Consider the following 12456-nt stretch of genomic DNA (forward strand, 5'->3'; position numbering starts at 1 on the left):
GGACCTCAAAATATAGTAGGGAGTCAAAATGACTCCCTTCAGTAGTTCTTGGTAAATTTTGAAAAAAACGCGCAAATTTTTCACCAAAATTATTTATTCTCACAAAATCTTTTTTCACATCATATTTGAGGAAAAGTCACCGAGTTTCAAGCCGGAATTCTGAAAAATGTAGTCACAGAAGAGAAATAAAAAACGAAAGGAGTCAAAATGACTCCATCAGTAGTTCTAGTGTTAAAGGGCCACTTACATGGACTGAACAGCGTCAGTAAATGATATTTACCTATCGACAGTCATCTGAAAGCCTGTCCACACAGCAAACTGCTAAATGAATGGCACTGAACAATCTATAATACAGCAATCTGTACTAGACCGCTCAGTGCGTGGAGGCTGCCATTGTTCTCGGCAGTGCGACTCCTGTTTACACTGGACGATGCATCGTTGAGACCGATGATTTTTAAGGGTGAAATTATTTTCAGCAGTCTATTTACACTGCAATACTATCGTGAAACAAATGCTAATCTTTCAGTGTGTATGCACCTTAAGTTTCAGTCTGCAATCTCCATTATTTTATTCATTTTCAACCCCCTGAAATGCTGTTTACAACCTGAACCAAGTTTCAGTTTTATCGTTTGTGGGAATGACTGTGTCTCTCAGTAATAAAGGTTGCATGCGAGGTTGCTGCTGTCTTAACTTGCATTTATGTATCAGCATTGGTCCAGTATGGTATTTATTTGCTCCCCATGTGCTTTCCTCCTTATCTCTAGCCTGTTTTCTCTGCCCTCCACGAGACTTTAGATACTTTCTCACCTGTTCAATACAGATCTATGTACAGCACCCTTTCTGCTGCTATCTTGGACACTGATGCTATCTTGGACACTGTAAGAAGGGAGCGGAGAGCAGAGACAGCCATTAGAACCAAGAGCAGGAGCTCTGAGGAATTTGTAACATTTTTGCAGATTACTCAGCCACATAATAAACTTACAGACACTGCAGCAGCAAAATAGTAGAATAATTTTTAATTAAGACTATTTAGAAAGTTATTTAGCTTTGCATTTAGTAAGCAAATAAACAATAAAAAGAGATTCTGTTGATTTTGGTGTTACCAAATAATTTGGGAAAGTAGAGGGGTAAACTATTTTAAAAATAAATAAATATACATATATATATATATATATATATATATATATATAATAGCTTCTTTCATAATATTACTTTTTTATCCCTCTAGTGGATTTGAAGTACATATTAAGCATACTGGCATTGGTGGCCCTCGTCGCTGCTCCTGTGACAATGTCTTGACTTCAGAGGGCAGTACTCATGATATCACTATGCCAACTATATCCACCATGATGTAAGAACTAGCACATGCTCAGGATTAGAGATGAGTGAATAGATTCATGGAGCCCTGATCACTTCAATGGCCGCCAGATGGGAATTCTTCAACCCCACAAGTTCATTTGCTCATCTCTACTTATGTTGTATGTACATTCTATATGTAATCTATAAAGCTTAGTCTGACAGTGGACATATGCTCCATATATTCTTAGTAGTCAATAATTTGCTTGACATGTACTATTCCATTGTGATATTGTTCACGTTAATTTTTACTTTTTTCAAAACTTTAAAAACAATTCCGTCTGGATTTGCTAGTCACTTTCCATGTTCTTTACCACAACTTCTATACCAGTATGCAAAGATTAAAAACTGGGGCAACAGTTTAGGAGGACATTTAGAGGGTTTGTTGTTTTCCTTCTCACCCACACAGCAGTTAGGCCATGCTCACATTGCATTTTAGCCTACTCTCAATGGCTCAGTTAAGACTTTGTGAATTTGCACTCTTGGTGCCTGCCTCAAATATGCGGATTCTGCCGAAAATGATGCCCAACAGAGCACAATGTGTTCAGGGCCTCTGACTATATTGATGCAAACGTCCGAATCCCATTTTCCAGGGCTTCAGGCATAAGCCTCGACGGAGCAACTGACAGCTAAAACCAGGGTCGAACATATCATTGCTGCAGCCTGTTCACAGGGGCCCAGGAGGTAAAGGGGCCCAGGAGGTAAAGGGGCCCACCTCCATCTCCAAAACAAGGAGCTTCTGTCATGGCAGAACTATTGGACTGCAGAAGGCCATTATACTGTCCTTGTCTGCCTCTGGCTAAAACACTATGTTAACATAGAATAATGGGGAAAAGACTACTCGGCCTGGGCAGGAATATGTTTTCATTTAGAGCTTTACCCAGTTGGATCATGGTTGTGGATCAAGTCTTGGTATCAGACCATAAACAATGTATTTGTGTATGGGATATCATTTCATGATGGAACTGCTGTTTAAAAATTTGTTTTCACAGCCGGGACCACAAACTGAAGCCTCTTGTTGGGGGCTAGTTGTCCGTTTACAAATGCAGTTTTCCTTTATCATAGGTGAAATATTTAGTCCATATTACACAGGACTGGTCATAGATGGTATTGTCGTCCAAAGAAGTTTGAAGCAGTTTTCCAGCGCGGTTGTAATACTAGCAGTCCTGGCTGTGGTCAGGTAATTTTCTAACTCTTTTCTCTGGTGTGATATTCTGATAAGCCACATAGCATCGTGTACTGTCTGTAGTGTTAGACCGGCGTCACACGAGCGTATAACATGGCTGAGTGCTATATCCAGTGTTTTATCACATAGCACTCGGCCCAATGTTATACTATGGGGCAGTGCAGTTCAGCATGAGAGAACAATCGGAGCATGCTGCAATTGGCGGCAAGACTTGGCTCACACGCACACATACAAGTCTATGGATGCGTGTGAAACATCAGACTGCACTCAGATGTCAACCCAGTGCAGTCTGATATATGATGAGACAAGCAATGGAGGAGATGGAGAAATTACTTTCACCGTCTCCTCCGCAGCTGTGTTGTGATTCTCTGATGTGAGATCAGCGGAGCACAGAGCACTGACACTCGGATCACGCTTGCAGTAGAGCAGGAGCCGAGTGTCATTAGTATATCGCATTGGATGCTATACGCTCCTGTGATTCCCGGCTTAGACATTTCCTCACAAAAGATTGGTTTACTTTGAACTAGAAATAGAATAATAATGCTTTTTAATTTGTTTCTGATGTATGTATATATGCTTGTGAAGGAGACATCTGATATGTAGCTTTAAAATCAACTTGTCACTGAAATCACCTGTAGAGGGCAGAATGAGTTAGTGATAGGTCCCATCATCATAATTAGCTTTTATCACCTGTCCTTTTGATAAGCAATGACATGTTGATCGGAAGCCCAATTTATTTCCATTTATTAAATATTGGGCTGCTGGAAAAATCTGAGCACACCATAGGAAATGAATGGAGCGCAGGTCACACTTGCGCACTGCCAATCCATTGCGGATCCCAGTGGTCAGACACCCACCAATCAAAAATCTTGCAGATAGGTTACAGCTTGTTTAAACCAAACAATGCCTCTTAGGCCACGACCCCACTATCAGTATTTGATCAGTATTCGGTCAGTATTTTTTCTCAGGAGTGGGAGCCAAAACCAGGAGTGGGTGATAAATGCAGAATTGGTGACTTGTTTCTTTTATACCATCCCTCTGATTGTTCCTCACCTGGTTTTAGCTCTCACTCCTGAGAAAAAATACTGACCGAATACTGATAGTGTGGTTGTGGCCTTAAGTGTATTCATAAGTTAAACTCAATCTCTGAAGATAGACTGATTGACAAATTCCTGTTTTTTTTCCTCCCATGTTAGACTATGGCCCAAATCATCAATAATGGCAATGTCCACTCCGGTCTTGAAGAAGAGGCCTGCTGGAGTCAGACGCTCTTGATTCATTAAGAGGCGCATGATTCTTCATAAATTGGGCTCCTTTGAAAAATGGTGTGTGCCTTTCTGCGCTTTGCCACTAATCTTACTGCAGTGAATGACTGGAGTAAGATTTCTGGCGAAAGGTACATGCCCCTGGCGTGCCCTTATCCCACCCCAGCTCCACTCATTTTGGCAGAGCTGGGCATAACTGATGTGAAAACGCCAAAATTTGTCTCATAGAAGCTATGACTAAGGCCAGGTTCACACAAGTATATTTTACTGTCAGTATACCGACTGTAATTGCAGGACTGAGCGCGGTTTCTTGGTCCGAATTTATAGACACATTTCAGGCTGTAATTTCGGGTCAGAAGACCCATGGTCAGTCCCAGCTTTGCAGTCCGTATATCGACTGTAAAATACACCTTAAGGCTGTGTGCCCACTATGCGTTTAAGCTTTTTCACAGCGGCAATTCCGCCGCAGAAACAATTAAAAAATGCTTGGTAGAAGGTCTGCAATGTTCCCCAATGATAATCCGCATGTGCTACCAATTTATTTTGCGTAATCGCGGCGTTTTCGGCGCCATTGACTTGCATCAAATCGCTTAATATCCGCATCACTACATGTGCACATGCGGATATTAAGCGATTCAATGTGCGGATGGTACCCGGGTCTGGAGAAGAGAAGACTCTCCTCCAGACCCAGGTACCATAGTACCTGTAAAAAAAAGAATTTAAAATAAAAAAAAAACATTATACTTACCTTCTGATCGCCCCCGGTCTTCATAGCGATGCGTCCTGGCTCTCCGGCAGCTTGAGATGGTCTAAAAGGACCTGCCATGACGTTATTTAGTCATGTGACGGGTCACGCGACCACTGACGTCGGCAGTTGCGTGACCTGTCACATGGCTAAATGACATCATGGAAGGTCCTTTTACACCACCGCGAGACACCGGGGAGACCAGAAGCATCGGAGAAGGAGACCGGGGGCCATCGGAAGGTAAGTATAATATTTTTATTTTTTTTATTTTTTACCATTTTTATCTTTTTTTTAACTAACTTGGTCACAAGTTGCATGAATGGATTTATATAGTGTGACCAAGTTGTCAAGCACTTTCCAAGTGATGCTAAAATCGCTTGGAAAGCGCTTGACACTCGCATGCGGAAATGCATGTGAAGAACACTTCACATCCGCATGTCCCTGGCTGGAAAAACGCATGTACAATCCGCATGTACAATCCGCATGTACAATCCGCATGTACAATCCGCATGTACAATCCGCATGTACAATCCGCATGCGTTTTTTCTGCCAGGGAGATGCAGAAACGCTCAGGAAAAAATCCGGAGCATTTCTGCATCGTGGGCACATAGCCTTAGGCCTCATTCCCATGTCAGGGTTTTTTTTTTTTTTGCTGACTCATAGTTTACATAAAAAGTACAAATACATGTCCTACATTGGACTATTCTGCTGAATAAACTGCCCTATTGCAGTGAATGGACCAGTGGAAACAAAACCAGGCCGCACTCAGATACCATCATGTGCTGTCCGATTTTCACTCATTGCTAAGAGAACCTTGAGAAACTTCTACTGTTTTTGCACACTAAAAAAGTGATGACACATGGATGATAAAAAAGGGTCACAATGAAAAAAAAAACTGATAAAAAAACTTGATGTGTGAATTTGGACTAAAGTTTCAAATGGTCACCAAAAGAAAGTTAATATCAATATTGGCCCTGATTCATCATTGCCTTTGCGCCTTTTTTAGTCTAGTTTTGTGACTTTTTTGTTGTTACGCAATTCATTATGCGCTTACCTGTTTTTGTCTTGCGGGAAGAGCGCGAGTGTAGCAATTCCAGATGTTTTAGCCTTATTCATAAATTTGCCTCAACTTCATTCCAGTCCCCCCCCCCAGTGTATTTTAGAGTATGCCAAAATTTGGGCTAATTATTTGCAATTTTTGATGCTAAGAATCGCCCAAAAAAAACACAGTTCAAGACAAAAAAAAAATCCAGTTTTCAACTATGTGTCAAATTCATGAATCCATTTTGTTGAATTTGGCACAAAAACAGCAATAATTACCACATGACAAAAAAGGAAAGTGACTTGAAAACATAATGCGAATGATATATCAGGGCCATAATGGGTGCAGCCACTCCCTACAGTCACAGCGGCTGTGAAATAGATGATAGGAAATTGGTAGAAAATTGATTACTTCTTGGTATTGGCCACAACCATTTGCATACAACCGCGAGACCATTAGCTAAAAGTGGTCAGTTTATTGGCATTTCCCAGTAAAAAACTATATTACAAAATTCTTACTGTTAGGAAACAGACGCATGATGGACACTCCATCCTACCCTAATGTTAGGTTACTTTCATAGGTGACAGTGTTCTCCACTCCAGTCCAACAGGTAGTGTCCCATAGAGAAAGCACATGATAATTCTTGATTTAGTGTAAAAATTGTAACCTGTGCAATATTAAAGAATTTCACAATACGTGAACCATTGTAGACCTTATGTTAGGTATGAGGACAGGTCCTATCCAGTTCTCTGTCTGGAAGATTACATACAACTGTCTTTATTTTACTGGGTGCAGTAATTGTGACATAATCAGAGTTTTTAGATGTAGCATGTAGCAGAGCTCAGAAAGCTAACCCTACCCACACCACAGCATTCTGGGTACATTGTCTATTGTCAGTGAGCTGCTTATCACAGGAGGGGGCATGGTTGGACCAGGGCTCACATGACTGTAGCCCAGGTAATGATAATGTCTTAGTGATAAAATCTTCATAGTAAGTAAACAACAGCTCACAGCCTGATAAGTGACACATCGTTTAAATCTGTGTTTTAACTCCTGCTTCATGTTGTCCTCCGAAGCCTGCTGACAGATTCCCTTTAATGAAGTGTTCTATGCTTTTGACAGCAAGAATATTCTGCCGACTGCGCTATTCTAGCTATTTAAATATATTGCTTATTCTTTAATACTATGTAATCTTCCCACCCCTCAAAAGTCACGAGGAAGCACTTTATTTAGGGCAGTTAACTTTCAAAAGTATTTTTGTGAATTAACATAATAATATCCTTTTTAATTTTAGTGCCTAACTGTTATATCATTTTTTAAGTTCATTTTCTGCAGGGGTACGAGGTGGCCTATTTACGTTTACATTTGCAAGACTAAATATTCGAATACGGAATCTTCTCTTTCGATCCCTGGTATCGCAGGAGATTGCCTTCTTTGATGAGAATCACACAGGTCAGTATGTCAGGCTAATAAGAGTACAATAATTCAACACCATGTGGACAATTAGGCAATTTGTAAGTTTGATGATTAATTTTATTATTGAACGACTTGATCAATTACAGTGATGTTGGTCAATCCGACAGATTAAGAAACTAAAAGTTAGGCGTTGTCTTTCTTAGGAGAATTTCTATCTGTGTAGAATTACTGGGCAACTATTAGTGAGAAGAATTATTATGCAACTAAATGAAAAACTTACATTTTCCCACCTCAATTGTTTATTTTCATCTGTTAACATGAAAATAATAACCAAACAACTCAAAATGTGCAAAAATACATTTAAAAAATATATCAGTGACCAATATAGCAGCACTACTTTTCAATAATGGTCATAAGCCTTCCAGACATGGAGTCTGTGAATTTCTTAATCTGTTGACGATCAACTTTTTGGGCAGAACCAACCACGGCCTCCCAAACACTTATCACAGAGGTGACTGTTTTCCTCAACTGTAAATCTCCCATTTACAAAGGGCCCACAAGTTCTCAATAGGGTTTAGTTCTGGTGAGGAAGGGGCCATGTCATTAATTTTTCATCTTTAGGGCCTTTAATGGCAGCCAAGAACTGGAGAATTCGATGAATGTGATGGAGCATTGTCCTGCATAAAAATCAAGGTTTTCTTGAAAGATACTGTCACGCAAGGTGTAGGAAAGACTAAGTGCAGTACGAAGGGAAGAGAGGGAGGAAGCCCAAACACTAGGGAAAGGGGAAATGGAGACCCCTAGGCAGACCTAATAACACCCTGCCTACGCTACCATTCCTATATTGATTCCACACTGATCGCTGAACAGGATCCTAAACACTGTATATCTGTAACATCCCTGGCGGCGTGCTTGCATGGCTTACCATCTCCCACCATGCAAGACCGCAATCTTACCTTTCAGGCCAGGCTGCACACTTTTGCTCCAGTACCTGCTGTTTGTATGTCTCTTGTCTGCTGGCTTAGGGCGTCGGCGCTGTTGCTTTCCGATTCTTAAAGCTACAGTGTTCGCAGTCCTAATGTGTCCCCAGCCTATTGCTGTGAGTCACTGGATACTTAAACCCCCTCCACCCAGTAGGAGGTGCCTGAGCAACACTTTCTTACAGTCTGTTCTGTGCTACTGTGAGTTGCCAGGTCCTGTCCTGACTCTGTTTCTGCCACCCTGGGGCCGAGTACCCAGGGCCACTACCTGTATCTCTGACTTCTAGTCTGTTTCCGCCACCCTGGGGGCTGAGTTCCCAGGCTCATTCCTGTATCTTGTTCCCGGTTCAGTTCCTGTCTGAACAGTGTCCTAGCCCGTTACCTGTTTGTCTCTATGTCCGAATCTTCCCTTTTCCTGCAGTGTCTGAACCTGCACCTAACTCCAACTCGTTGTCTGTGTACTTCTGTTTGTGAGTTTTGTGTCCACTCGCTACTTCATTGTAAGTACCTTGTGTGTATCTGGTTCTGCTTGTCCCCTTTCCCTTCCTCCGTATCTACCTCCTGTGTTCTCACCATCTTCCTGTATTTTCCAGCCCTGTCCTGTCTGCCTGCACCTTCTGCTCTGTTCTGCTCTGCTTGTCCACCGCACCCGCGGTTCCACTCTGCTCGTTCACTGCACCTGCGGCTCCGCTCTGCTTGTTCACCGCACCTGCGATTCCGCTCCGCTCTGCTTGTTCACCACACCTGCGGTTTTGCTCTGCTTGTTCGCCGCACCTGCGGTTTCGCTCCGCTCTGCTTGCTCACCGCACCTGCGGTTTTGCTCCACTCTGCTTGTTCGCCGCACCTGTGGTTTTGCTCCGCTCTGCTTGTTCACCGCACCTGCGGTTCTGCTTTGCTTGTTCACCGCATCTGCGGTTTCGCTCTGCTCTGCTGTCCACCGCACCTGCGGCTCCGTTCCTGTGTCCCAGTCTGTGCTGGTCCCTATCCTGCCTGCGTTCCTACCTGCCAGTACCCACCGGTCTGCATGCCAGCCGTGCCTGCCAGTGCCCACCTGCCTGCATTCCAGCTGTGCCTGTCAATATCCATCTGTCTGCATACCAGCCGTGCCTACCAGTGCCCATCTGTCAATATGCCAGCCTAACCTGCCTGTTCCTGCATTTCCCGGTGTGGGTCAACAGCTGTGACCGGGGTCTGACCTGGAGTAGCACCTGGTCCCTCTGCTCGGTTCCTCCCTGGTTCACGGAGTCGACTGAGCCGCCGTGTGACCTTGGTCGGACCGAGTTGATACTTAGTTATGGCTGACAGGTAACGCTCGCCACGTCCGGTCCTGTTTTCCATGATCTTCAAATTACTCAGAACCCCCCGCCACACCCGAGGAGAGCGACGAAGCAAAACGAAGCCTCTCCCACTCTAAAAGAACCAAACTGTGGATTGAAACTGTATGCACCAAAGAACGGTGACCTGCCGGTAGATTCTTGGCGATGATTATTAATAGCAAATTCTGCCAGCGGCAAATTCTGCCAGCGGAGACAAAACACCTGAGGTAAGTCTCCAAATTCTGGTTAATGCGCTTGGTCTGCCCATTCGACTGAGGATGGAATAAGAGGAAAAGGACAGTGGCACCCAAGTCGAGAACTGAATGCTTTCCAGAACTTGGAAACAAACTGTGTCCCCCGATCTGACACCACATCGGAGGGAACCCCGTGAAGCTTCATGATCTCACTCATAAACACCTGAGCAAGAGTTTTGGCATTCGGAAGTGCCGGTAATGCGACAAAGTGAACTATTTTACTGTACCTATCTACAACAACCAAAACCACAGTTTTGCCTGCAGATACTGGTAGGTCAGTAATAAAATCCATGGCCTTCTAGGAATAGGTAGCGGAAGAAGAGTACCAGATGGACGGGTATGCGATACTTTAGAACGCATGCAAATACTACAAGCAGAAACGTGTTCAATCACATCCCGATGCAACCCCGGACTCCCAGAAAGGAGGTCCGCAGTTGCCTTACCACCTGGATGACCAGCAAGCCCCGAGTTGTGATGTTCCCTAATTACTTTGCGGCACAGATTAGATGGTACAAGTAACCTGAGGCAGGAGGCAGGAGCGTCCCCCTGAGCCTCCTACACTTCACCCTCCAGTTCAGGGTACAATGCCGAAATAACTACCCCCTTCTGCAAAATCGGGGCAGGGTTCTCATGGTCACCACCACCAGGGAAACTCTGGGACAAACATCAGTCTTGACGTTTTTGACCCCTGGACGGAAAGTGGCAATAAAATTGACCCTAGTAAAAAGCTGGGACCCTCTAGCTTGCCTAGGGTTGAGACGTTTAACCAATTGAAGACGTGACAAGGTTCTTATGGTCTGTGATAACAGTAATAGGATGGACAGCCCCCTCCAACCAATGTCGCCATTCTTCGAATGCCAATTTAATCGCCAAAAGTCCCCTATTACCCACATCATAATTTCTCTCAGCCGAAGATAATTTCTTAGAAAAGAAAGCGTATGGACGCCATTTACCAGGGGACGGACCCTGAGACAACACAGCCCCAACCCCCACCTCCGACGCATCAACTTCCACAATAAAGGATTGGGAAACATCGGGTTGACTGAGTATAGCTGCTATGGCAAACAACTCTTTAAGGAGGAAAAATCCTGCTGGGCAGCATTCGACCATTTAGAAAGATCAGACCCCTCCCTTGTCATGTCAGTGAGGGGTTTCACAATTACCGAATAATTTTGGATACATTTCCAGTAAAAATTAGTAAAGCCCAGAAAACGCTGTGGATCCTTCAGGTTCCCGGGACGGTCCCAATCAAGGACATCACGGATCTTCTCCAGATCTATCCGAAAACCCAAAGATGACAACAGCTACCCCAAAAACGGCACCTCTTGGACCGCGAAAACACATTTTTCTAGTTTGGCATATAGTTTGTTATCCCTTAATATCTGAAGCACCTGTTTAACATGCCCCCGATGTGTCTCAAAATCAGGTGAGTAAACCAAAATATCATCCAGATAGGCTACCACAAACCTCCCCACCAAAATTAATGAAATGTTGGAACATCGCAGGTGCATTGGTCAAACCGAAAGGCATAACCAGACTCTCGAAATGCCCTTCAAGGGTATTGAACGCTGTTTTCCATTCATCCCCCTCTCTGATTCTAACCAGATTGTAGGCTTCCCTTAAATCCAACTTGGAGAACACCTTAGCTCCCACAACCTGGCTGAACAAATCTGAAATCAGAGGAAGAGGGTATGGATCTTGGATGGTAATTTGATTCAATTCCCGGAAATCCTGCCGCCACGGGCGAAGATGAGGGTCTGATATGTCCCTTCTCCAGACTTTCCTCAATGAAATCCTTCATGGCTTGTCTCTCAGGGCCAGAAAGATTATACAGTCTGGACTTTGGTAGTTTAACTCCGGGGGTCAGGTTAATAGGACAGTCATATGCACAATGAGGAGGCAAATCCTGACACCCCCTCTCTGAAAAAAACATCCTCAAAACCAGACAAAAACGCAGGTAAGGTCTCTGTAGAGACTGTAGAAAGGGAAATGTTAAATGTTTAAGCAGTTCTCATGGCAGTAATCTCCCCATTCATTGATCTCTCTGGATTGCCAATCCACTATCGGATTATGCTTCTCCAACCAGGGTGCACCCAGTACAATTGGAGTGGGAAGGCCATCCAGGACATAGCAAGGAATAATCTCACAATGAACAGACCCTACCCTCAATTTTACATTATGTACAATCTGAGTTAGAGCTTTCTGTGCAAGTAGCGCTGAGTCAGTGGCGAAGATGGGAATGGGCTTAGCTAAAGTACAGCAAGCAAGGCCATGAGTTCTCACAAACTCAGCATCAGCCATGCTGACTCCAGCTCCACTGTCAACAAACACAGAAATTTTCTCAGTCTTGCTCTCTAGCACCACCTCTGCTGTCAGGACAAGCCGAGAACTGCAGGTTGATGATAAACGCACCACTTGATTATTCAACTTCAGACTACCAAGGGTTAATTGAGTTTCCATTTGCTTAGGAAATGTCCTTTTTTTCCCACAAAAAAACACCCTCCTTTTTGAGGATCTCAGGGGAAACGTACGATGCAGAGGCACCCCCTAACTGCATGGGTTCTTCTACCTCCCCCAGTACTGGTTCACCCCCAGACCGCTCCCCCAGCAAAGGGCTGTTACCCCGAAAAGAGGGCTCTGGAGAAGGTGGTCTCACCCACCTATCCCGAAGGCATCTCTCAACATGTGTGGCCGAAGACATGGCAGCCTCCAAGGACTCTGGGGTTTCATACACTGCCAAAGCATCTTTCAGTAAGGCCCTGACAAAATTGGCTTTTGAGAGCCGGGTCATTCCATTTTGTATCAGTTGCCCATCCGCGGAATTCGGAGCTATACGTCTCTAATGACTGATTCCCCTGCTGAAGGCAGATTTGGTTATTGTCATCATAGATGAGGG

General features: G+C 43.9%; 1 protein-coding gene across 2 annotated transcripts in view; it reads left to right on the forward strand.

Annotated features, from left to right (window-relative positions):
* The window catches only part of ABCB9 (ATP binding cassette subfamily B member 9), an 87838-nt gene that overhangs the window by 14493 nt on the left and 60889 nt on the right, over positions 1 to 12456 (forward strand). For both annotated transcript variants that reach the window (XM_073676219.1, XM_073676220.1), the window contains 2 exons: positions 2422 to 2536; positions 6916 to 7046. In XM_073676219.1, coding sequence (XP_073532320.1) covers positions 2422 to 2536; positions 6916 to 7046 — 246 coding nt within the window. The remainder of the gene's footprint in view (positions 1 to 2421; positions 2537 to 6915; positions 7047 to 12456) is intronic.

This window comes from Phyllobates terribilis, unplaced genomic scaffold (genome assembly GCF_046119375.1).
Source record: "Phyllobates terribilis strain yellow unplaced genomic scaffold, ASM4611937v1 Scaffold_1__5_contigs__length_1240528914, whole genome shotgun sequence".
Lineage (NCBI taxonomy): Eukaryota > Metazoa > Chordata > Amphibia > Anura > Dendrobatidae > Phyllobates > Phyllobates terribilis.